The sequence below is a fragment of the Palaemon carinicauda genome, chromosome 30 (assembly GCF_036898095.1).
Source record: "Palaemon carinicauda isolate YSFRI2023 chromosome 30, ASM3689809v2, whole genome shotgun sequence".
NCBI classification, from domain to species: domain Eukaryota; kingdom Metazoa; phylum Arthropoda; class Malacostraca; order Decapoda; family Palaemonidae; genus Palaemon; species Palaemon carinicauda.
The window spans coordinates 24,280,833-24,307,379 of NC_090754.1; the positions used below are offsets into that span (position 1 = coordinate 24,280,833).

Below are 26,547 nucleotides of genomic sequence, written 5' to 3' on the forward strand. Positions count from 1 at the left end.
AAAATAGCGAACACTGGGAAAAAACACACTGTCAGGAACGCTACAGATACAGGAATGAAGTGCGCGGATGTGTCGTAAACCAAGATGGCAGCCAGCTATGGCGGCCGTTTGTTTACATCGCTAGGTACCGTAACAGTAACGCAGGAGGAGAGTTTTGTAACGGCTCCTCCTGATACTTGTCACACTTCCCCCTCGAAGCGTAAACGCTATGTGGGGTGCAGATAGCTACAGTATGTGGTGTGTCAAGCATACGTCCCTTGTTATTATACGATATCCTAAAGGGAAACCTTATGGGTACTCGCGCCAAAGTTAGAATTCTGTGAAACCTTTAGTTTAATTCTCTGGGAATATCTACTCTAGTCATATATACCCTCAGGAAGCTACTGAAGGAACCTTCCATCAGGATGTCATGGCTTGAGCCCAAAAATTAAGATTAGAATCAGCAGCTGAAGACCAGACCAGACAACAATACTCGAAGTAAAGTAAAATGAAAGAATTAAAACACTTCTTCAGAAAAGATTGATCACCAAAAATCTTGAAAGACTTCTCAGTAGGCCAATTATTTGTGCAATTAAAGAAGACAGACCTAATGTGTTTCTCAATAGTAAATTTGCTGTTGAGAGTCACACCTAAAATTTTAAAAGAGTCATACAAAGTAAAAGAAACATTATCAATGCTGAGATCCAGATGTTGAGGAGCCATGGTCCTTGACCTACTTTCAATCATACTTTGAGTTTTGTTAGGATTCAACTTCATACCCCATAATTTGCACCATGCACTAATTTTAGCTAAATCTCTATTAAGGGATTCAGCTACCCCAGATCTACATTCAGGGGATGGAATTGATGCAAAGAGAGTAGCATCATCTGCATATGCAACAAGCTTGTTTTCTAGACCAAACTATATTACAACACCTGCAGATACATGCACTCTGGTTGGCCCTCCTCAGTATCAGGGGCTTTGGGTCCAAAAATCTGAGGAAAGTTACCGTCAGTAGCGTCTCGTCTACCCTTACCTAGAGGAAAGTGGCTACTGAACAATGACAGCCCAGTAACCCCTTGCATGAAGAAGAATTGTTTGCTAAGCTCAGTGTTGTCAGGTGTATGAGGACAGAGGAGAATATGTAAAGAATAGGCCAGACTATTCGATGTGTGTTTACGCTAAGGGAAAATGAACTGTAACCAGAGAGAAGGGTCCAATTTAGTGCTGTCTGGCGAGTCGAAGGACCCCATAACTGTAGCGGTAGTATCTCAATGGGTGGCTAGTGCCTGGCCAACCTACTACTACGAGGAACTTCCTCTTACCTGAAGATGAGTCTCCCATGTAAAGGATGAAGGTTTGTATTTGTGTAGGAACAAATGACAAATTTATAAGATTAGTATTTTTCATAACCATGCAAACCTGAGTCCTTTTCTTAAACTTTCCCGCCATCACATACCCCCTAGACTAAGTCCTGCTTTCAATCAGGGTGACTGCTTAGTGGGCAAACAGGGTGGTGGGGCTTCCCTGCTCCAAACCTGTGTACACCTAGTTATAAGAGTTTAACAGCTTCGCTAATATCTATCCTTAATAATTTCTACTCTCCCATTCTTGTAATATGCTGCTAACATTCCAACACTCAGTATAAAGAGTAAGATTTAGCCTTTCAGCTTTGTTGCATGAGGCATTAAAATTATAATTTTGTTTAGTGATACTGGATTATGGAAATTCTTAATGGCACATTTACGTTAATTATTTTTTCTTTCAGTATTCAAGGAATTCCAATGTTAGCAGTCGAATGTATGCTAGCTGAAATTAAACCGATATCAAAGTCTACTACAGCAGTATGGGATGAGAGAGCCAGTTTATGGTTAAAAAACCGGACTCTCAATCAGGATTTTATTGCTCAGGTGGGTCACAAAGTCAAGTTCACATCATTATTACTCAATTTTGATAACTTACAGTATATTCTCATGGCCAAATTCCTACTATTTATTTCTTAATTATGGATAAATCATCACAAAATCAGCTAATTCATACACCTATTTAGAACACTCATAAGTGGTACATCATAATACCCTACACATGCTGCGCCATTCTCCTGTATCCATCATACAATTGCGTGCTTTTTAAATATCAAGCCCCTTACGTTACAATACCTCTTTCACTCCATGTATCCAATTCTGTTTTCCTCTCCTTTCTTGATTATATGAACATCCCATAGCTATTTTCATCCCTTCTTTTGTTCAAATTGTCTCAATTTCTGACTGATTCTTACATACAGTATACCCACTAACCTTTTTACTACTCCCAGACTCCCCATTTTGCACCCTTGGAATATTTCCATATAATGTACAGGTTATCATGATAGCAGTTCATTTCAACAGCTTCAACATTTTTTCTTTTGTGTTCAGCTTTCCTATTTCAATTTCCTAAAGGAGAGTTGGCTCAATAATCTCTTCATACATTTCCATCCTGGCGTTAATTAACAACTGAAGCACGCTTTCAATATTTTGCATATACCCAAATATCTTATTTCATCTTATTTTAGTCACACTCTTGTCTCATCCTACCATCTTCAATATATTTAATCCTGAATATTTGATTTCCAAGCATTTCCATTCTTTTACCATCCATATTAACATTCATTACTCCATCTTTCTGGTTTCAGTTTACATATTACTTGTACTCATATTTACTCTGAAATTTTTCCTCTTAAGGACACTCAAACTTTTTCATTTTCTACAGTATATATTTTCAATCTTCAATTAGTACAGTCAACATTACATACTATTCAAATAATTAATATTTCTAAATGTCCATATGTTTTGCTTGTTTACTCATTAAGTAATTAAATTAGTTATGAAATTGTTTTGAAGTGGTAACCAACTTCCTATGTAGATTAATAGAGAGATTTCTTTGTAAATACGTTTCATCAGTTGTACAGTAGCATCTTATGGGAAGAATGTACAGTATCTAGTTTTGAAGCCATTCTTTGAAATATTAAACATTGTGCTGTAAGTATGGGTTGTTCTGCTGCAGAAATTATCGTAATCAAAGATAATTACAAATTAAAGATTTTATTTACATGCTGATAAAGCAACTGGAACAATTAACAGGGTTATTGGCTAGGCAAGTTGATATGGCTTAGAAAAGGGAATAATGTATAGCTGCAGTATTAGGATAGTTAGTGTGCAAAATGGAAATGTCTACCAACTTCATGAAGAAAGTAAAGGTGTTTAAATAAGGCAAAGTTATGCGAAGTCCATGAGTAAAATCCATCATAGTGCCACGCATGCAACTCGCTTCTTATCATTAGCCTCTGAACGAGTTGAATGCTTGGTGGCAAAAATTTGAAGGTTCTCTACTGTTGACTGGAATCAAATCATTAACTTATGCTGAGCAAAGGTTGGTTCTCACTTGGCTTTTAGAAGAAAACTTGACACGAACATTGCGATATTGCCCCTCTCTTTCAGCTGATGCAGATTATAGAATTATACTTGATGCCATGAATAGCCCCTTGCATTGCCAACGGAATATCTGCGTAGACAGAAGACAATTATGTCTTAGGAACCAAGAAACAGGGGAGAGTTTTGACGATTTCCTAGGTAGGATCTGGAAAATTATGGCATTCAGTGATTTTTGTTCATTGTGTATGGACAATAGATTGAGAGACTGTATTTTTGTTAGTACTAATGATGAATAAACACTAAAATCATTTGTTAAAGAAGGAGGTAAATCTGCAGAAGGCTGTAAATATTTGTTGAGCTTCGGAAACTGCTAATGAAAATTGCTACAATACTGGGAATGATCCTAGATTACATGAAGCACTCAACAATTTATACATTAAAGAAGATGCTTTAGACGTGAAAAGGATCGACATTCGGACATCAATGTTGTAAGGCAAAAAACAAAGTGTTCCCAGTGTGGAAAGAATGAACATTTTGCTGTTGTGTGCAAGTCAACAGAGAAGAAAATGCCCCCTCTTTTCAGGATAAGTATAAAGGTTCAAAGAAGCTAAATTAAAGTGGTAGACTTTAGCAGGAATGTACTGTGGTACATGTACTTCGTTTTACGAGTTTAATCTGTTCCAGGAACAAGCTTGTAAACCAATAAAAATCTTTCCCATAAGAAATAAAGGAAAATCACTTGATGCATCCCACACATCTATTAAACACACACTGATTTTTAAAGGTTTTTAATGTCAAATAAAGAACAAATTATAAGTACTAACATAGATAATTACAAATTAATAAACTGAAGGAAATAGGTATATTGATAAATTAATTCTCACTTTACCCTTGGGGAGAACTGTTGCTGGAGTACAGGAAACGAAAGAGGAGGAGGAGATTTTTACTACTTGGAGGGAGGATCTCCCCCCATCAGAACTTCTAGTAAATTATTAGGAATTCTCTCTTGAACAGCATTCACTATCACTTGCTGAATGACTTAATTTATGTTATTTTATACTTTGTCGTCTTTTTACACTTCCGGTCAGATTTTATCAGAAATCTATCTGGAGATTACTTTTCGTTTTTAAACTGGTATGAAAATGGGTTATTGAATTTTCTCTGTAAATAGATTTGTTGATCACCCTGCCAAAACCTTTAATGAGTAATGTTTCTACAAAATTTTTCTGGGTTTCGCCCATTTCCAGCATTATTTCACTTGAAGTAAGTTAAATCACTCTCTCTCCTCTTACTTAGATGAAATTTCCTGTTACTCATGTTGATGCTCTTTATGAAATTCCAACAGCTCTTCATTTGTTTTCTGCTCACTATGCACATCCAGAAGATTGCAGGTGTTGTCCTTGTCCACTTGCAACCCCATTGTCTTATCAAAGAACGCAAGTTCATCATTGATTGCCTTGTCCTGTTTGGGTTCTAATCTGTCAAGATCACATTTGAATCTCATTCAGGCCACAGTTTCCTTTTTTCAGAGTTGAGGGTTCTCTTGGTGACCCTTTTTCAGTCTTTATTAATTATTTTAAGGCTGTTGACAAAGTGGAAATGTTTTCCAAAACACTCTTAAGGTGAGGTTGGTCCCTTCCATGACCTCAAAACAGCGTTGTATTGTTTTTTCTTTTTTTTCAAATTAGAAATTACTTACTTATCCTTGGATTGGAGAATATGTGTGGTGTTAGGTGGCAGGAACTTAATTTTTATGAACTTGAATTTCTCCACCAGGTCATTTTCAATGGCTGGAGGATGGCCAGGAGAATTCTTCATTTGCAACGAGGCTTGGAGTGGGAGGTTCTTGTCCAAAAAGGTACTTTTTGACCTAGACCAAAAACCTCATTTATCCATTCCACAAACAATATGTGTCGCTCAAACCTTCTTTGACCTCCACATAATGTTCAGATGCTTCTTCTGAATCTTGCACTTCTTAAACGCTCGTGGATTCACTAAGAAGTTTTGATTTTGCAATTCCTGCTGGCATTAGCACAAAACAACAGGGTTAGAAAGTCTTGAAAGGCCTGTGACAGGAAATTGCCTTCTTCTTTTTTTTTTTTTTTTAGTAATGAAAGTCCTCCTGGTGATGTTCTTCCAAAAAGAGATCAGGCTCGTTGCAGTTTAACACTTGTTATGACATTTAAGACTCGAAATCCATGAACATGTCTCTGCTGCCTTCACATCGGAGCTTGCACACTCACCATGTCACACACTATGGATTGCTCAGCTTGCTTAAGGCGTTTCTTTTTCTTTGCTGGTGTACCTGGTTCCTTTTTAACAAGATCAGCATACGAAAACTTAGCTTATTCACAAATTATGTTCTTGGCTATCGTATCTCCTACTAATTGCTTCTCATTGATCCATATAAGAAGCAATTCTCAACATTATTTATAACAAGTTGCCATTATTTCATCACAGGCAGTACCCCTTTTTTGTATCAATTGTTTTGATTTCTTCATGTCAGGTCTACTACACTAATACCTTTATTGTGTCTCTTGACATTTTCTTTTTTCACCTATAAAGTAAACATCATCTTTCCCACTCTCTCAATCATCTTGGGGGTGCCCATTGTCTAGATGCTGCACTTCCCATTGACTTGACAGTTAACAATAGCAATCACAATTACGACGGAGGTAGGGACTGAGAGACACGTAAGTCAATCTTGATGTGTATTGAACTAAAAAAAGTGAAGTTTCCGTAGTTTTATTAAGCTACGTCATGATTCGGCAATCATCCGTCATAGTTTATCAATATTTTCTGACCGTATATCATTGTTTTATTTTCTTGTTCCATAGGATGTCATATGCTGTAATAAGGCATTATTGTATTCTATTTTTCAATTTCGGAAACATTTTAGCAATCAACAATTACCAACTTTTTCGTTTACCTTTGGTTGTGATCAGCTGTGCTGTTGATCTGAAGTCCCCCTACTGTATCAAGATAATACGCACATGCAAGTGGTGGATTGTTTATATAATTTCGTAATTTACTTTAAATATATTCTTGATGAATATTACATCAGCACCAATATGTTACAGGATATAGTTTTCATATAACTTGTTTCTAGCCATTATTATTAATCATACAAAAATGTTCTCTCTTTCTGTGCCTGTGTGTGCATGCGTACGGCTAGGTCATTTTTAAAGCTTCATTATTATCATCATTGCTTGCTTGCTAAGCTAAAACTCTAGCTGGAAAAGCAGGATGCTATAAGCCCAGGGGCTCCAACAGAGAAAATATCCCAGTAAGGAAAGGAAATAAGAGAAGTAATTAACAATTAGAAGATGTTTTAAGAATCATAACAACACTTAAATAAATATTTCATATGTAAACTATAAAAACTAACAAAATAAGAGAAAGATAAATAAGATAGAATAGTGTGCCCAAGTGTCCCCTCAAGCATGAGAACTCTAACCCATGACAGTGGAAGACCATGGTACAGAGGCTATGGCACTACCCAAGACTAGAGAACAAGGGTTTGATTTTGGAGATTCCTCCTTAAATTAGTTCATTATTAAGTCTTCATATTTTACTAGATGTTATTGTTTAATTGTGGTTTATTAAAGCATGTTTTTATGCTATTTTTCAATTTCGGGAGCATTTCAATATTCGACAAGTATAGTAGGCCCCCGCCATACGACATTAATCCGTACCGGAGTTGGTATCGTATGGTGAAAATGTCATATGGCGGGCAATAGAATAGCTAATGTGTGCAAAACCCCTGGTAAAAACATTGAAAATTAGTATGTAACAAAATAGTATAGTAAGCACTGTACTACAGTATACTTATATATAATATACATGTACTGTACAATATATAATTAAATAACATTATAGGATAAATAAAAATTATATACTGTACAGTACTGCAAAGGAAAAATTAAATTTTATTTACCTTTGGAGTGACGTGACTTGAGCTGGTAGTGGGTGTGGGTGGAGGCAGAGGGCGGAGGAGACGGTAGATATAAAAACGTATCGATGCTAATTATGTTATGTACACTTAATAATAAATTTATTCTTACTATTACAGTAAACACTTAAAATTAAAAATGCTTTTTTTATTATTTTTGTCTTGAAATTTTTTTTGTGATTTTTTTTTTTTAGAACTTAAAAAATTACTCTTTTATTTTTAGCTTTTTTAATAGAATCACTATTATCATCTTTGCTTTCTGACACTTCTCTTTTGGAGAAATATCTATCCAAAGAAGCCTGTTTCTGACGATTCCTCAACATATTTCTAAAATGACTCATACACTTGTCATTAACACTCCATAAGACGACCTGTGTTAAGTTTTACTGGGTGCTTTTTTTTTCAATGAAACTCGTAAGGTTTTCATACCAACCAATAGCTTCCCTTATTTCTGCCGATGTCGTTTCTTCAGTCCCCCCCCCCCCCCCCCCCCCCCGCCACAACAGCTGGCCACAGTTTCTTCCATGAGGAGTTCAAGGTGCGCCGTGAAACTTCATTCCAAGCTTTGTCGATCATCTTCAGGCATTGAACGATGTCAAAATGCCCCTTCCAAAATTCACGGAGGGTGAGTTGAGTGCTTCGGTCACTTCGAAGCATCTTTTGAACAGATGCTTCGTGTAAAGCTTCTTAAAGTTGGCAATCACTTGCTGGTCCATAGGCTGGAGGATAGGGGTGGTGTTTGGTGGCAGATAGAGAACCTTGATGAAGGAGAAATCAAGAGGAATGATGTCCTCGAAGCCAGGAGGGTGAGCAGGGGCATTGTCCAGTACCAGGAGACATTTGAGAGGAAGATTGTTCTCTTCTAAAAAGTTCTTGACAGCAGGACCGAAGCAGACGTTTATCCACTCAATAAATATGGTCCTCGTGACCCAGGCCTTGGCATTAGACTTCAAAATACCGAGAGCCTCTCCTTCGTGATATTTTGTGCCTTGAAGGCACGAGGATTCTCTGAGTGGTATACCAGTAGGGGCTTAATTTTCAAGTCCCCACTGGCATTTGCACAAAATGCGAGCGTAAATCTGTCCTTCATCTGTTTATGGCCTGGAAGTTTCTTTTCTTCAGCTGTGATATATGTACGGCGGGGCATTTTCTTCCAGAAAGGGCCAGTTTCATCACAGTTAAACACTTGCTGAGGATTGTAGCCTTCTCTGAAAATTACTTTCTCAAACTTCTTGAGGAATTCTTCTGCTGCTTTCTTGTCAGAACTGGCCGCCTCTCCATGCCTGACGACTGAGTGAATACCTGTCCTCTTCCTAAAGTGATCAAACCACTCATGAGAAGCCTTGAACTCTTTGGGGGGCTTTCTGCGATGTTCCTTCGTCTCCGCCGTCTCTCTGGGCTTCCACGAGATCGGCAAAGATGGCGCTCGCCTTGTGCGAAATTACCGATTGCGTGAGTGTATCACCAGAGATTTCCTTCTCTTTAATCCATAGAAGAAGGAGTCTCTCCATCTTGTCGTTGATTGAGGTCCTTCCACTGGCAAGGACAGTCATGCCTTTAGAAGACTTACTTGCTTTAATGGCTTGCTTGTTCTTGATAATTGTACCAATCGTAGACTGGTTACATGGCCATACATACTAGCGAGGGTAACGATGCTCATGCCTTCTTCATATTTCTTTATTATCTCCAGGTTCGTTTCCATAGTAATCATCTTCTTACTTCTCCCTTTAACATCACTAGCAATCTTGGGACCCATGGCTAACAAATTAAAGTTATAATTAAGTACTAAAATGCACAAAAAATACGATATCGCAAGCACTCACACGAGATCAAGCCTTTACAAAACGCACACGAGATTCTGAACTGAGCACGCGTATAACAGAGAGAGAGAGGCAGCATCTCTCTCAGGCATTGTGGGAGGGATTTCGGCCAATAGCGTATCGGCATCTTAGAGACGCCATGACGCCGACCAGTAGCAGACCAGCTTCTTAGTGACATATGCAGTGACGTATGAGCGTGGTGGTAGGCTAGTGACTCGCACAGTCGTACACGTAAAAACCGCCAAGTTTGAGTTTTGGAATAGGATGCCGTAAGGTGGGGAAAAATGTTGTAACGAGGTGACGAAAAAACATCGTATTCCACACCGTAACGTAAAAAAAACGTAAGCTGGGGACGCCGTACCCCGGGGTACTACTGTACTTGGTTTTACTTTCATTAGGCAATAGCTGATCCCAAGGTCAAGCTACCATACTGTGATTATGCGCACATAGCGTTGTTTATATAATTTTTTTATTCAAAATATCTAAACAATGAATATTACATCAGCATTAGTTATCATATGAAGACGTTCTCTCTTTCTGAATATTACATCAGCATTAATTATCATATGAACACACACACGCACACATTTTTTTTTTAAATCTGTTAAATCTTCATATTTCTTTAGACATTATTCGAAATTCTTTGTATCCTTGCTCGATGTTTCGATTATGGGAATATTAGTAATGCATCGAAATAAAATAACTATTTGCCACTTGCCTTCAGCCAGAAATATGATGTCATCAGACTTTTTTTTCTTAAACTTACGGTAAGTTGAACTATTCTCTGGGGTCAGGGATTGGGTCATTCTTATGAAGAGAATAAGAAGGAGTTTTGGAAAGAAGTGAAGAGAGTAAGAAAGGCTGGTTCAAGAATTGAAGAGACAGTGAAAGATGGAAATGGAAGGTTGTTAAAAGGAGAGGAGGCAAGGAAAAGGTGGGCGGAATATTTTGAAAGTTTACTGAATGTTGAGGATAATAGGGAGGTAGATATGATTGCTGTTGCAGGTGTTGAGGTGCCGGTGATGGGAGATGAAAATAAGAGAGAGATTACAAGAGAGGAAGTGAGGAGACCACTAGATGAAATGAGAGTAGGAAAAGCATCTTGTATGGATGGTGTGAGAGCTGAGATGTTGAAGGAAGGGGGTGTGACTGTACTTGAATGGTTAGTGAGATTGTTTAATATGTATTTTTGTGTTGTCAATGGTACCAGTAGATTGGGTTTGTGTGTGTATTGTACCACTATATAAGGGTAAGGGAGATGTGCATGAGTGTTGTAATTCAAGAGGTATTAGTTTGTTGAGTGTAGTTGGAAAAGTGTATGGTAGAGTACTGATTAATGGGATTAAGGATAAAACAGAGAATGCAATGTTAGAAGTACGAGGTGGTTTTAGAAGAGGTAGGGGTTGTATGAATCAGATTTTTACAGTTAGGCAGATATGCGAGAAATATTTAGCAAAAGGTAAGGAGGTGTATGTTGCATTTATGGATCTGGAGAAAGCGTATGCTAGAGTTGATAGGGAAGCAATGTGGAATATGATGAGTTTATATGGAGTTGGTGGAAGGTTGTTGCAAGCAGTGAAAAGTTTGTACAAAGGTAGTAAAGCATGTGTTAGGATAGGAAATGAAGTGAGCGACTGGTTTCCGGTGAGAGTGGGGCTGAGACAGGGATGTGTGATGTTGCCATGGTTGTTTAACTTGTATGTTGATGGAGTGGTGAGAGAGGTGAATGCTCGAGTGCTTGGACGAGGATTGAAACTGGTAGACGAGAATGACCATGAATGGGAGGTAAATCAGTTGTTGTTTGCAGATGATACTGTACTGGTTGCAGATGAGGAAGAGAAGCTTGGCCAATTAGTGAGAGAATTTGGAAGGGTGTGTGAGAGAAGGAAGTTGAGAGTTAATGTTGGTAAGAGTAAGGTTATGAGATGTACGAGAATGGAAGGTGTTGCGAGGTTGAATGTCATGTTGAATGGAGAGTTACTTGAGGAGGTGGATCAGTTTAAGTACTTGGGGTCTGTTGTTGCAGAAAATGGTTGAGTGGAAGCAGATGTATGTCAGTGAGTGAATGAAGGATGCTAAGTGTTGGGGGCAGTTAAGGGAGTAGTAAAAAATAGAGGGTTGGGCATGAATGTAAAGAGAGTTCTGTATGAGAAAGTGATTGTACCAACTGTGATGTATGGATTGGAGTTGTGGGGAATGAAAGTGATGGGGAGACAGAAATTGAATGTGTTTGAGATGAAGTGTCTAAGGAGTATGGCTGGTGTATCTCGAGTAGATAGTGTTAGGAACGAACTAGTGAGGGTGAGAACTATTTTAAGAAATGAGTTAGCAGCTAGAGTGGATATGAATGTGTTGAGGTGGTTTGGCCATGTTGAGAGAATGGAAAATGGCTGTCTGCTAAAGAAGGTGATGAATGCAAGAGTTGATGGGAGAAGTACAAGAGGAAGGTCAAGGTTTGGGTGGATGGATGGAGTGAAGAAAGCTCTGGGTGATAGGAGGATAGATGTGAGAGAGGCAAGAGAGCGTGCTAGAAATAGGAATGAATGGTGAGCGATTGTGACGCAGTTCCGGTAGGCCCTGCTGCTTCCTCCGGTGCCTTGGATGACCGCGGAGGTAGCAGCAGTAGGGGATTCAGCATTATGAAGCTTCATCTGTGGTGGATAACGGGGGAGGGTGGTCTGTGGCACCCTAGCAGTACCAGCCGAACTCGGTTGAGTCCCTTGTCCAGCTGGGAGGAACGTAGAGAGGAAAGGACCCCTTTTTTGTTTTATTTGTTTGATGTCGGCCACCCCCAAAATTGGGGGAAGTGCCTTGGTATATGTATGTATGTACTGATACAGACCACTAAAACACTTAATTTTGTTACGCTGTGTTTTGATCAGGGCTGGGGAGTCGGGACTCTGAACATCCGACTCTGACTCCTATAATTTTTTAGAACCAACTCTGACTCCGACTCCGACTCCTATTTAAAAAAAATAAGGCTATGCCTTCATTTCTTCTATATATATTTCCTATAAAATAGTTTTCATTTGCTCATCTGAATAACAGGGCATGACTAATATTTATTATCATGGGACTTGGATACATAATGATACAACCTACTAGCCTAGTAAGTAATTGTTTTATTGAAAACATTTCACGTAATTTCTTGGATTCAGCTTTTCCTAGGCTACACGAAACTGTATCAAAACACACGCCATTTCATAATGTTTACCTATAAATAATGACTTAATTCCAAGATTATTCATATATGTGATGCATAAAACAATGAATCAGTAACAACTCCTACCTTTTAGATGGCTAATGGTGATTAAATGAAGAGTTAATCATGAAATAAACTTTAATGTCCAGAGACTCGTGCGTGGAGAGAACAGCTGATCGCATGTATAATATTATTGGTTTGGTTTGGCTTATGGACGAGAGATGGCAGGAGCTATGTGTGTTTCCCAGTGACTGCCTTTATTCGAGAGGGTGTTAAAGAAAACGGCGGGTAATATGAAACTTTTTTTTGAGCGACTTTGAAAAAATGTGACTTAGGATACCAAAAGAGAATATTTCTCCAGCAGAGAGTCGGAGTCGGAGTCGGTGGAATTTTACCGGCTCTGACTCCGACTCCTCTAGTCCATAAATTACCCTCAACTCCGACTCCGACTCCTCGACTCCGACTCCCCAGCCCTGGTTTTGATGATGGGAATTCTGTAATAAGATTACTTTGTGACATGCCAAAAGTAAATAATTTGGGTTGCCAGTGCGCTTACGCCAGAAATATGACGTCACAAGGCTCATGACGTAAACTCTACAAAGAATGACTCACAAAATATGTAAATTCCTTTTCTTTTTTTTGCAAGAAATTAAAGAAAATACTAACTTATTTTTAAGTAAATATTTGTCCTATCAGTTATCAGAGATTACATAATACTAGCGTAGAGTCAAATTTACACTACTTAGTACTCGTAACTGATACAGACCCAAAAAATACTTTTTATCGTTACTTGATATTCCAATAATGGGAATACTAATACTAATTGCTAGCCTATTGGAAGGAAATCACTGTGTTGCCTGGTCGCTTTCCACCGGCTATACGACGTCACCAGACATATATGAACTCAACAGATATCAAAACTTTTCTTAATGTACTTTTTACTGAAAATGGATACTGTATATTATCAATCAAGAAAATACTAATTTACCAAGATAAATAATTTTATTTTTATACAAGAAAAGTTAAGTATCTTTCCACAAAAAATGCGAATACGGGAAAATTTTTGCTCACAGACCGATGCAATGCACTTATACCAAAAAGAAATTTCATGGTCATAAAAGTGGGAAAAGATGCAGACAAAGAAGATGATAATGAAATTAACACATTCCAAGTTACTCGTAAACCGAGTTATTACAGTACATTTATAATACTTTATTTGTATGTTAAAAGTGCAGTTTCTAAAGCAACCCCTAAAGCTCAGATTCACATTACTCATCTTACAGGAGAAACTTCCATCATAAGGACCCAGATTTGGCTACAGTGTTTGTGCTTGAACCTTATAAGAATAAGTTCTCTTCTGCTTAGTATCAGCATGCCTATTATCTGCAGATTGAAAAATTACAGCTGAAATAACAGTGAAGGAATTGAAGCGAGACTTATTGGGCTGTTTTGATTCTATTGCTTTAGAAATCATAGCAAAGGATTTTCTTGCGCAAATTCATTCTCTAACCTTTATACCTAGACTCTCAATCTTAATTATGTTTGTAGCTCATGTGAGGGTCCTTGGTTTAAACTGCAATGGCATTCAAGCCTTCTGGTGGTCATAGTTATTAGTTTTAATGCTTGGTGGAGCCATTCATTTTCCTTTCTTCTTTTTTTGTCCTTTATTTTGACAAATTAAAAAAAAAATCAAGCGACCTAACCCCTGAAGAGAATTAGTATTTTCTATATTTGGAAGCTATATTGTGTGAATATTTTAGGATTAGTTGTAAAATATCTGGCTTTCATGCAATTGCATGTGTGAAATAATCAATTGCAGGTGTATATTTTAAAACCTATATCCAGGGACAGAATATTTAAAAATGTTTTAGTAACTGATTTAGCATCAAGTAATGGATTTCTGGAGACTAGTTACTTTGAATCTTAGAGCTATATAAAACTCCAATTCTAAGGACCAAGTGTATTCATCATATGATGCATTGCTTTTATTTCTAAAAATATTGATCCATGTATGCAGTTAGTGTGTGTGTGCCTGTCTTATTAGTTGTTACCTTTGAATTCATTTGTTTGTAGAGAGTGGTAATGATTTGACAAACTGTAGGCACATTTATCTCATGTATTCATGTCTTAGAAACTATTATTTTATAAAAAGTGATGTTAAATCATATGAGACATCAATATCTAGGTGGCTAGCAATATGTCCAATGAATTTGTCATATGCTTCAAGGAATAGGCATCATTTTGAGTATTCGAGAACTAATTTAGGTTTTATGTTTGTAAGGCAAACGTAATTATATTTTTGTTTTAAATGCAAAAGGGGATTTTTCAAAATACATAATGTTCTTGGTGTCACATGCCAAACCACTAATATTGAACTTAATTATTAATTATAAATGATTTAATATTCTAGATTTACAGTGTTGTTCATGGTGTAGTACGAGTGCATCTTCTTCCCCCTGATGGAAGTGCTAAAAACTCAATAAATGAGACGCTTATTCAAATGGGGTATGCTGTCAGAGCTGAAGAATTTTATCTTTCAAAGGTAAGCTGGTTTAGATATACAGTATATATTCATGATTGTTGTTATTTCTATGAATCTTACCTCTGAATAGAACAAGCTAATGAGTAGAAGTGCCATCATGATGACCTTTAAATAAAGTAAAGAAAAAATCCTCTTTCCCATGTCTTTTTACCCTCCCCCACTTCCTTGAAATTAGCTGTAAAAACCTTGCTCATCTGCTGATAAGAGATATTTGGGAAAGGCAGTGGCCAAGAATTGGCGTGGGAAAAAAGCTAAGCAAACTGTTGAGATTTATGTGGTCATTGGCAAAAAAATCATCTCTAGTTTTTTATCTCATGTTTTCAGTGTAAGGATTTTTTCTCTTGGGATATCTGTGTGTAATATTTCTATAGTTTGAGTTTGTTCCGACGTAGATACAAACCCTCCGCTATTTATAGGGTATACTTTCGGCGCAGCTGAAAGACGAGCCATGATAATTTTAGTGAGGGATAACTACCCCATCCGCTAGTTAGGTGTAGACTGGCTACCCCGCTCACTCACACCTCTCGGCTGAGTAACCACTTTACTTTATGGCTCGGTAGAGGACGGACATGCTGCGCTTCTCTCCCGCAAAGACGTGCTTTGATTGTTTTTTCTGTTTTATTTTTTGTTTTAGTGTGTGTTTCATTTATCTTACATATATATATATATGAGTGTATATATGTATAAATGGAAATATACATTGTTAGATACTTGTAACTTTGCTGTTGATAACGTATCCGACTGCCTCCGCCGTAAGGGAGTTGTCATTGCCGCCCTCCGTGCGACTGTTGGTCGGCAGGTTCTCAACACTGCCGTGTGTTTGTTTCATTACTGAATTAAAGTGTATAACAGTTCAGCTCCCGCTTGAGGAATTATCTTACTAGGAAGGTGACTTATTCGCCAAATAGTGTATTTTGTGCATCGGAACATAAGTTGTAATTGATCACAACTTCCTTATTTTCACAGGTAGCAGCGACGTAGAACACAAGGCTGAGTGCTACAGCCGCCCTGTTCATTATCCTCCGCTCCCTGTGGTAGCTCTTGAGCTGTCTTTGTTACGAGGTAGCATTCGCTGTCAACCTTCAACTTGATGTTCCTCCTTCGAGGGGAACTTCTGTCTCTCTCTCAATCGCGCGAGAGAGGGAGAGAGTAATTTTTTTTTACGCCTACGCTTTTTTCCCATAGAGCTGCGAGAAAGCTTTACTTAAGCTATGTCCTCTTGCGGGAGGACTTCTCTCTCATTCGCGAGAGAGATTTTTACGCCTACGCTTTTTTCCCATAGAGCTGGGAGAAAGCTTGCCTTAGGCAATGTCCTTCTTCGGGTGGACTTCTCTCTCGTTCGCGAGAGAGTGTTTCTTACGCCTACGCTTTTTTCCCATAGAGCTGGGAGAAAGCTTGTTTTAGGCGATGTCCTTTTTCGGGAGGACTTCACTCTCGTTCACGAGAGAGATATTATTAAACCTACGCTTTTTTCCCATAGAGCTGGGAGAAAGCTTGTTTTAGGCAATGTCCTCCTTCGGGAGGACTTCTCCCTTGTTCGCGAGAGAGATATTTTACGCCTACGCTTTATTCCCATAGAGCTGAGAGAAAGCTTGTCTTAGGCGATGTCCTTTGGGAGAACTTTCCTCTCGTTCGCGAGAAATGACTTGTAGGAGCTTGCTGATCCACCAGGGGTGGTGGCAGAGCTTTCTCCGAAGCAGGTTATCCCTTCGGGGGAACCTGTCTCTCCTCCTCGAGAGAAGACTGCCTCTGGGCATTGGCAGTCCCCCGTTACGCTTATGGTTCTCCTTCAGGGGCGGAGCGAGAGCCTTATCTTGAGCGACATTCTTCTTCGGGAGAACAAACCTCTTATGCGGAGGTGTTATCTTTAAACCTGCTGGTTCTCCTTGATCCTTCGGGGTATTGTTATGATCACCCTTTGGGCTGACGTGATCGTTGAGCCTTCGGGCTCTCGTCATGTTGATCCTGCGGGTTCTCATGACGGGAGTCCTTCGGGACTCCGCTCGAAACCTTCGGGTTTCCGCTCGTAACCTTCGGGTTTCAGTTACGCTGAACCTTCGGGCTCTCGTAATTATGGTAACGTTGAGCCTTCGAGAACTTGTGCCATCAATCACTCTGACCTTTAGGGGTCTCATGACAGAGGAACCTTGGTTCCTCATTACGCTGATCCTTCGGGGTCTCGTAACATTAGTAATGCAGAACCCTTGGGCTCTCGCAACTTTAGTCACTCTGACACTTCGGTGTTTTGTGACAGGGAAACTTCGGTTTCTCGATGCATTGACCCTTCGGGGTCTCGTAACATTAATTACGCTGAACCCTTGGGCTCTCGTAACTTTAGTCACTCTGAACCCTTGGGCTCTCGTAACTTTAGTCACTCTGACACTTCGGTGTTTTGTGACAGGGAAACTTCAGGGTCTCGTTACATTAGTTACGCAGAACCCTTTGGCTCTCGTAACTTTAGTCACTCCGACACTTCAGTGTTTAGTGACAGGGAAACTTCGGTTTCTCGTTGCGCTGACCCTTCATGGTCTCGCAACACAGGCTACGTTAGGCCTATGGTCTCTCGTGCCCTTTATCACGCTGATCCTTCGGGGCCTCGTGACAGAGAAACTTCCGTTTCTTGTTTGCGCTGACCCTTCAGGGTCTCACAATGCTGTTTACGCCGAACCTTTGGGTTCTCGTGATCATAGCCATACTTATATGACAGAGTTTGGGGACTCTAGCTGTGTTGACCGTTAGCGCTCACACAACACAGGCTATCGTGAACCTTCGGGTGAATGTAGTAGTGAGTACTCTCGCTACACTGAGAGCTCTCGCGTGCAAATTGGTGCGCACACAACCGGTTTGGCATGCACGACCAAATTGGCGCGCACGGCCAATGTGGCGTGCACGATCAAATTGGCGCGCACGACCAAATTGGCGCGCACGGCCGGATTGGCGCGCACGGCCGGATTGGCGCGCACGACCAAATTGGCGCACACGGCCGATGTGGTGCGCGCGTCCAATTTGGCGCTCACGACCGATCTGGCGCGCACAGCCGATGTGGCGCGCACGACCAAATTGGCGCTCTCGACCAAGTTGGCGCGTGCAATCGGATTGGCGCGCATAGCCGATGTGGCGCGCGTGCACGACCAACTTGGCACATACGCGCAAGCACCTGGGCGCTCGCAATCAGTTGGGGTGCGCAAACAACTCTTATGACAGAAATGTTCACGAGTGCACAAGAGTTTTGCTCTCATAACAAAGTTTTCGAGCTCTCGTCCCGTGAATTGTTCGCGTGCGCCCATCATCATCAAGAGTTTTGCTCTTATGACAGAGGGATGCCTGCTGCCTAGGGGTTTGCGAATCTCTACAGGTAATTGTGACACAGTTCCTTTGGGTCCTGGTCACGTAGCACGATTCCTGAAAATTCCATTAGGAATCGGCGACGGAGTTCCTGCTGGTTCTCGGCACAACGTCCCTTAAGGTTCAGGGAGGGGAATTCGCAAATGGATTCTGAACCCCTGGGTTCTCATCCGAATCTCTGTTTCCGCGATCCAGAGTTTTTTCTGGGGACTCTGTGGTCGACCTCCTCCCCCCCACCCCCCCCTGCAGGATGGGTCTTCCAAAGGTGTGACTTGATGCGTCACTCTGCACTCCCAGCTGATTACTATATCAGCTGGTCTGGTTTCGCCAGCATCGATCCTTTCGTTTTTCGAGCGAACCACCGTCATCTTTCCTCCACCTTCCCACTTCGGGTGGTTTGGTTAGCAGACGGAAATGAGCGAGGAATGAAAAATTCTTCACATTCCAGTTCATTTCCCCTGACAGGCCTTGCCTGATTTAGATGGTAGTTTTCTCACTAGCGAGAAAGTGTTCGATGGCAACCCCTTCGGGTAAGCGGTCGATGGCAATTATGTCTGGCCTTCTTGAAGCAAACCCTGACATACGAGACTTCACCCTTTTCGGGAGACTCGTTCCTGAGAAGTTTTTACAGAACTTCAGTGGGTATTGTTAAAACTTCTTGAAGGCCGTAGGCCGTTCCGGAGCATGCGTTCTAGCCAAGACAAAACTGCGAGGTATAGTCTTAAACTCGGTCCTACCATTTGATGGAGGCAGCCTCCCCCGTCATTGTACCATGGGTATAACGACTTGCCTTTTACACGATGGGCTTCCGAGACTTTTATTCTATCCTTACAGGGTTATTGTTTTGAACAATTAGTCCCGAAGGAACATTGTTAGCTGACGTTAAAAGAACAATAGCAATAGCGTGGGCAACTTTTCATTACGTTTACGAACGCTTCAAACCCTGCCCACAGGGAAACAGACATCCGTTTCTGTGTAATGTACACTGGCTAGCCCCTCACATAAAGAGGAGGGGTAAACCAAAGGGGAATGATCGCCTCTATAACTGTATATATACTGTAGTTTGAGAACGTGTTCGCTCTCATTCAAGAAAATATGACGGTTAGTCAACGATCAAAATTTTTTCGGCAATAATGTTGCGATTCGTCGCACATACATTATTCCCGCAACCGGATTCATTGCAAACGGTTTCCGGGAGGCAGAGAATACGCATGCGCTAGCGCAAATGGACAAGTACATATATGCGTGCAAGCGATCTTTCTGCCAATAAGGGCTATATACATCTTGCAATTAGAACTCTGTTCTATTAAGTTTTATATTTATATCCCTTACTGAAACCAGGTTATTCAGTACATTACTTGGCTACTTTCCTGTAACCAGACATACGGCATTTATGTTCCGCCTCCTTATAGGCATTTTTTCCTTTCCCCTGATCGGAAGTCTTAGTCTCCTACAAAGGCTTTGGCTGGAAACTTCTCATAAGCATATCTGTTCCCTAGTAGGGAACATTTAATATAAATGCTAGGTTACTGATCGGAGACGGAGAAGTTCGAACGTTTTTTGTCCTAAGTAGGAGAAACCTCTGTTACAAACGTTTTCAACGTTCTCCAACTGAGTTCCAGACACGACTTTAATGTCGAACTACGCATGTATGTTTGTCATGGTCACAGTTTGGTGTTACTACTCCGTAGTAGACTTATGCTCTTTACCCACCCAACAATAGATTGAAGATACGTCTCAATCCCTTCTTGGGTTTGGTTGTACGAGTTCGGTGATTATCGTACAGTCTCTTGTCCGGAAAGCGATCTCTATGGAGATTCGCTATAAGAACATAAGCTGTACTGATTAACTGGTTTTCCGTTTGGTATCGGTCTTATTCGGCCAACCACACTGGTTTAGTGGCAGTTGGAGGGAGAACAGGCTGTTCCCCTTCATTGCAAGCGTGCAATTAGTTACGCATCTCGACATCATCTCCAGATGTGTTTATTGCTATGCACTCCCCCCCCTCACCCCTGGACAATCCGCGGATGATGGGTGGCAGACAAGAGCTTCTGCAAAGAGGCCTGTCTTCTCGTGTTCCCTCTGGATCTCATGCTCTCTTTTATGCATCAAAAGAGGGGGCGGGGGGCGCATATGCCGCACCATTCCAGCCTCGTCCGTTGGCCCGATTCAGAAAGGTACCAGCATTCACCTCTCTTAGAGAACAGTCTAGCAGTACGAAGCCTCAGATGGACAGAGGACAACTAGTTGCCCCCATCTGATCGCGTCATTCCTGGTACAGGAATGTGCTTGCAAAACCACCCAGATAGTGGGCTCCTAGTGTCTTGGAATCATCTTGTATTCAACAAAGTCTTAACTGTGTGAGCTCCCCGACTGTGGTTATGCTCACAGCGGCCCTGATCTTCAGGCTCCCACTCGACCGCTCCCCAGTCCCGGAACACCAGGCCCTCAAACAAGATATATTCCAAGATCGGTGGGGTGGCCTAGAGGTGCCTTGTTTTTTTTTTCCCCATTCAGTCAGGTGAAAAAGTCCTCAGCCAAGTCAGGATAAGCAAGGTCTTATCAATGACTCCAATAGCTTCGCTATGGCATCCCGCAGAATGGTTCCCAGACCTTCTGCAGCCCATGACAGAGCTCCAAAGCCTCGCTATGGCAACCCGCAGAATGGTTCCCGGACTTTGTACACCTCCTGACGGAGTTCCGAGGGATCTTTTTCCACGGCACGATCTTCCAAGCAGCCACATGCTAACACTTTCCTAAGCCGTAGCTGTGCTTCGACTTCACACCTGTGACGATTCTACACCACCCCTCTCAGAGAGGCCTTTTGCAACAAGTTACGGCAAAGATGTCTAGGCTCCTCATACACTTTTCAGCGTTGGTCTTCCAGGCGAAGTGTTCGGTCCTTTGTGACTGATGTCGTGGAAGGGGATTCTGTCCCATCAATGCCTTTACTTATACAAGTGTGAGATAACTTGTCCCCTGTCGGATCTCAACCTCCTCCTGGGAATGTGGTTCGGGTCCTTCAGTCTCTGAAGGCCCCTCTCTATAAACCTTATGCCCTGCAGCAGATCGCTTCCTTACATGGAAGACGGCCTTTCTACTCACTTGGGCTTTTGACCAAGAGATTTAGTGTGTTATATGATCCATCTTCTGATGTCTCCTACCCTAGGAGACAGGGAGAAGTAATCCTCAGCGGCATCCCTGAGTGGATTACCAAGACTCAAAATTTGAGTGTGCTGTACCCTAAGTGCAGCCCATTTCGAAAAAAGTGTCTTCGTTCGGTAACCGAAAACCCATCAACTGGGGTTTTACCCAGTGAGGAGTTTGTGGGGTTACCTTAAAAGAATGATACCAGCTCGCCCCCGTGTGTCAGCACTGTTGACCAGCACAGGGAAGGTCAAGAGGAGGACCTCAAGTATTTCCTTCCCCTCTGGGATCGGAAGGCAATCGAGGTTACTCTCAATCTAGACTCTTCTCCATCCTAAGACCCAGAGCTCGTAACTTCAGTGGCGTTGCTACGTCCCTGCCCTTCAAGAAACTACTCTGTAGTGCAGACACTTTAAGTGGGCCTATGGAAGCATCAATCGACCTTCACGGCCCACTACCTGCAAAGACGTAACCCACAAGAACATGGCGACCTTTTCCATTGTTCCTGTGGTGGTCGCACAACAAATGGTCTAAACACCTCAGGCTCCTTGATGGACAAGTAGCAGAGGGTTGAGGGTGAACGAGTAAGAATGCCTGGCTCAATTCTTCCTTTCACCTTCTCCCCTCTGGGGAAAACAGCTCCGCAAGCCTCAGCATAGCCGACCTCACATCGCTGCAGGTAAGACCTATTTCCCTTGTGCCTCTTGAGTATAGAAGAATACTTTGTTACGTCCCCAATACCTTTTAGAGGGAGGGTATTGGGTTAGTCTTTAAGAACAATAGGTTTTGTACTCGAGCTCCTATGCTAAAGACAAGCCACACTGTTAGTTCCACTCACACACAAGCTTTTGCAGGCCGCTATCAGTGCATTACCTCATATCGGCACTTGATTTTAGCGAGGGTAGGGTCCCATCTACTATCGATCACAGATCGAAATAGAGAGAACCCTGGGTCATGACCAAGGCCAGTTGGTGAGGACTGCCTCCTAAGAGTAAGTCACCCTATACATAACGGAGGGTTTGTATCTACGTCGGAACAAATAACAAATTTGTAAGTAATTTGTTTTTTTCCTAGTATACAAAACTGGAGCTATTTATACAAATTGGCCCACCGCCCTGTCCCCCGAGAAGTCCTGCCATAAAGCAAAGTGGTTAACTCAGCCGAGAGGTGTGAGTGAGCGGGGTAGCCAGTCTACCCCACCCCCCACCCGCTAACTAGCGGATGTGGTAGTTATCACTCACTAAAATTATCATGGCTTGTCTTTCAGCTGCGCCGAAAGTATACCCTACAAATAGCTCCAGGTTTGGACACTAGGAAAAATACAAATTACTTACAAATTTGTTATTTTTTTCTATTCATTTACTTCTATGGCATGCCTCTTCTGAATATTGCTATGAATGGGAACCGTTTTTATTCTAATTCTGTTGTTTAGCCTTCTTTGTCTTTCCATGGCTCCAAATGTCCTCATAACCCGGGGGTGATAAAAGTTTTGGAGGTGTGAAGATATCTGCATATCTTTGATTGGCTAATTAGAGTAAATGTTAAGGGGTCTGAATGGAACGGAGGGCTTAAGTCAGACAAATCAAAAGACACTGTTTAGTTATGACGTAGATGTTTTATTTAGTGTTGTTTCTAAAAGTCCGAATTCCTTGGCAGTTTTTACAATTGTAGTCTTAATGAGTTACTCTACATTTTTAGCATCCTATTATAGCTAAGTGTTAACCTAACTTTGTCTTTGTCTGTCATATTATGAAGTGTGTCCTTCTCTTTTAAATTATTTCCTATTCTAAGAATAAATTGCAAGTTTTCATTGTACAAGCAAGCGGAGGTTGATGTAGGAGCCTCGGCATTTCCATCTCTTTCTGCCAGAACAATGGACTCCTGCTATTCTCTCAACCTGCAATACTTTAGTAGAGCTAGTTGAGAGAATGACACCATTCAAATCCTTTATTGTGTGTGGGCTCACGTTAGAAGACCAGTTTACCTTTATTACATATAAATGATAATAGTAGGCTTGCAGGAAAAAAGTGCATCTCGGGACACAGGAAGTAAGATATTTATTTACAATTATTTCATATCATTAAGTATATTTTCAAGTCTGAAAAAACAAACAAACAATGAACAGTACTGTATTGTGTATATGTACTATATGTACATATGGTCAGTGCTCTTACGCATTTCAAACACATTAGCGATATATTTTTCTTTTATTTTGGTAAATGAATAACAGATCATAACATATTTTTCCTTTCAATCTTCTTCATATTTATTTACAATGAATAGTACTGTATTGTGCACACACAATGCTACTATGTAAATCAAATACATTAACAATATATTTTCTTTAATTTTGGTAAATAAATAACAGACCATAACATATACTTTCCTCATAATCTCATACTTATTTATTTACAATTGATTTCATATCAATAAGTACATTTTTAAGTTATTAACCACAATGTATTACTGTACAATAAATTAGCTAAGGTTGAAAATATGAGCGAGTTAAAGAAAATGTACCTCTCTACAGTAAGGGTAACGTTGATTGAATGCAGTGCGTATGGTATATTTCGTATGTGATGTACAGTATTGTACTGTACGTATTGTGGTATGGTAATGTGTTAACTGGTGTTCTTAAGCCACATTCAGTATATATTTTATGGGAAATGTCTTAAAAATATTCTTAAATTACTATTATTACTTGCTAAGCTACAACCATAGTTGGAAAAGCAGGAGCCCCAACAGGGAAAATAGCCCAGTGATGAAAGGAAACAAGGAAAAATAGAATATTTTAAGAACAGTAACATTAAAATAAATATTTCCTATATAAACTATATAAGCTTTAGCAAAGCAAGAGGAAGAGAAATTAAATAGAATAGTGTGCCTGAGTGTCCCCTCAAGCAAAAGAACTCTAACCCAAGAGACAGTAGAAGACCATATTACAAAGGCTATGGCTCTACCCAAGACTAGAGAACAATGGTTTAATTTTGGAATATCCTCTTGGAAGAGCTGCTTATCATAGCTGAAGAGTCTCTAGTACCCTTAACAAGAGGAGAGTAGCCATTGAACAATTACAGTGCAGTATTTAACCCCTTGGGTGAAGAAGAATTGTTTGGTAATCTCAGTGTTGTCATGTGTATGAAGACAGAGGAGAATCTTTAAAGAATAAGCCACACTATTTGGTGTATGTATAGGCAAAGGGAAAGAACCGTAACCAGAGAGAAGGATCCAATGTAGTACTTTCTGGCCAGTCAAAGGACCCCATAACTCTCTAGCGGTAGTACCTCAACGTACGGCTGGTGCCCTGGCCAACCTACTACCTAATATACATATATATATATATATATATATATATAAATATATATATATATATATATATATATATATATAATATATATAAGTGATACCTCTGGATACGAAAGTTTCTGCTTACGAAAAATTCAGGGTACGAAAAGCGATACAAAGATTTTTATGCCCCAGTATACGAAAAAATTTTCAGGATACGAAAAGTTTACGAGATCCCAACTCGTCGCCGAGAGTACAGTACCCTTTTTTTCAGGGTATCAACCCTTAATTTAGGTGTACAGGTAACAATACACATTCACTGATCCAAATGCTTTACATACAGTACCGTAACTTTTATACAGTAGTAAAGAAAACGGACTGTTTTCTTAGGGCTTGGAGGGGATAAGTAGGCTACAACTACATTATTGAATAATCTCATGGTGGTTTCTGGAATGGATTAGGCTGTTTTTAACGGTTGGGTTAATTATTGAATGATAGAAATGGCTGCATTGCAAGTTTATCACTACAGTTTAGCGTGTTTATGAAAGAAAAGGTGTCTTTTCGTAAGGCTTGGAACGGATTAGGCTATTTACATGTAAAACGCGACTCAGAATACGAAAAAATCAGCATACGAAACCGTATCCTGAACGGATTACTTTCGTATGCTGAGGCATCACTGTATATATATATATATATATATATATATATATATATATATATATATATATATATATATATATATGAGAGAGAGATTACAAGAGAGGAAGTGAGGAGAGCACTAGATGAAACAAGAATAGGAAAAGCATCTGGTATGGATGGTGTGAGAGCTGAGATGTTGAAGGAAGGGGATGTGACTCTACTTGAATGGTTGGTGAGATTGTTTAATGTGTGTTTTGTGTTGTCAATGGTACCAGTAGATTGGGTTTGTGCGTGTATTGTACCACTATATAAGGGTAAGGGAGATGTGCATGAGTGTTGTAATTCAAGGGGTATTAGTTTGTTGATTGTGGTGGGAAAAGTGTATGGTAGAGTACTGATTAATAGGATTACGGATAAAACAGAGAATGCAATCTTAGAAGTATAGGGTGGTTTAAGAAGAGGTAGGGGTTGTATGAATCAGATTTTTACAATTAATCAGATATGCGAGAAATATTTAGCAAAAGGTAAGGAGGTGTATGTTGCGTTGATGGATCTGGAGAAAGCGTATGATAGAGTTGATAGGGAAGCAATGTGGAATGTGATGACTTATTTGGAGTTGGTGAAAGGTTGTTGCAAGCAGTGAAAAGTTTGTATAAAGGTAGTAAAGCATGTGTTAGGATAGGAAATGAAGTGGGCGATTGGTTTCCGGCGAGAATGGGGCTGAGACAGGGATGTGTGATGTCGCCGTGGTTGTTTAACTTGTATGTTGATGGAGTGTGAGAGAGGTGAATGCTCGAGTGCTTGGACGAGGATTGAAACTGTAGAATAACCATGATTGGGAGGTAAATCAGTTGTTGTATGCAGATGATACTGTACTGGTTGCAGACGCGGAAGAGAATCTTGGACGATTAGTGACAGAATTTGGAAGGGTGTGTTAGAGAAGGAAGAAGAGAGTTAATGTGGGTAAGAGTAAGGTTACGAGATGTTCGAGAAGGGAGCGTGGTGCGAGGTTGAATGTCATGTGTAATGGAGAGTTACTTGAGGAGGTGGATCAATTCAAGTACTTGGGGTCTGTTGTTGCTCAAATGGTGGAGTGGAAGCAGATGTACGTCAGAGAGTGAATGAAGGATGCAAAGTGTTGGGGGCAGTTAAGGGAGTAGTAAAAAATAAGAGGGTTGGGCATGAATGTAAGGAGAGTTCTGTATGAGAAAGTGATTGTACCAACT

General features: G+C 40.4%; 1 protein-coding gene across 1 annotated transcript in view; it reads left to right on the forward strand.

Annotated features, from left to right (window-relative positions):
- LOC137623431 (ATP-dependent RNA helicase TDRD9-like) overlaps positions 1 to 26,547 on the forward strand; it is a 252,515-nt gene that overhangs the window by 150,325 nt on the left and 75,643 nt on the right. The window contains exons 11-12 of the mRNA XM_068354265.1: positions 1,748 to 1,889; positions 14,774 to 14,905. Of these exons, the coding sequence (XP_068210366.1) occupies positions 1,748 to 1,889; positions 14,774 to 14,905 (274 nt within the window). The remainder of the gene's footprint in view (positions 1 to 1,747; positions 1,890 to 14,773; positions 14,906 to 26,547) is intronic.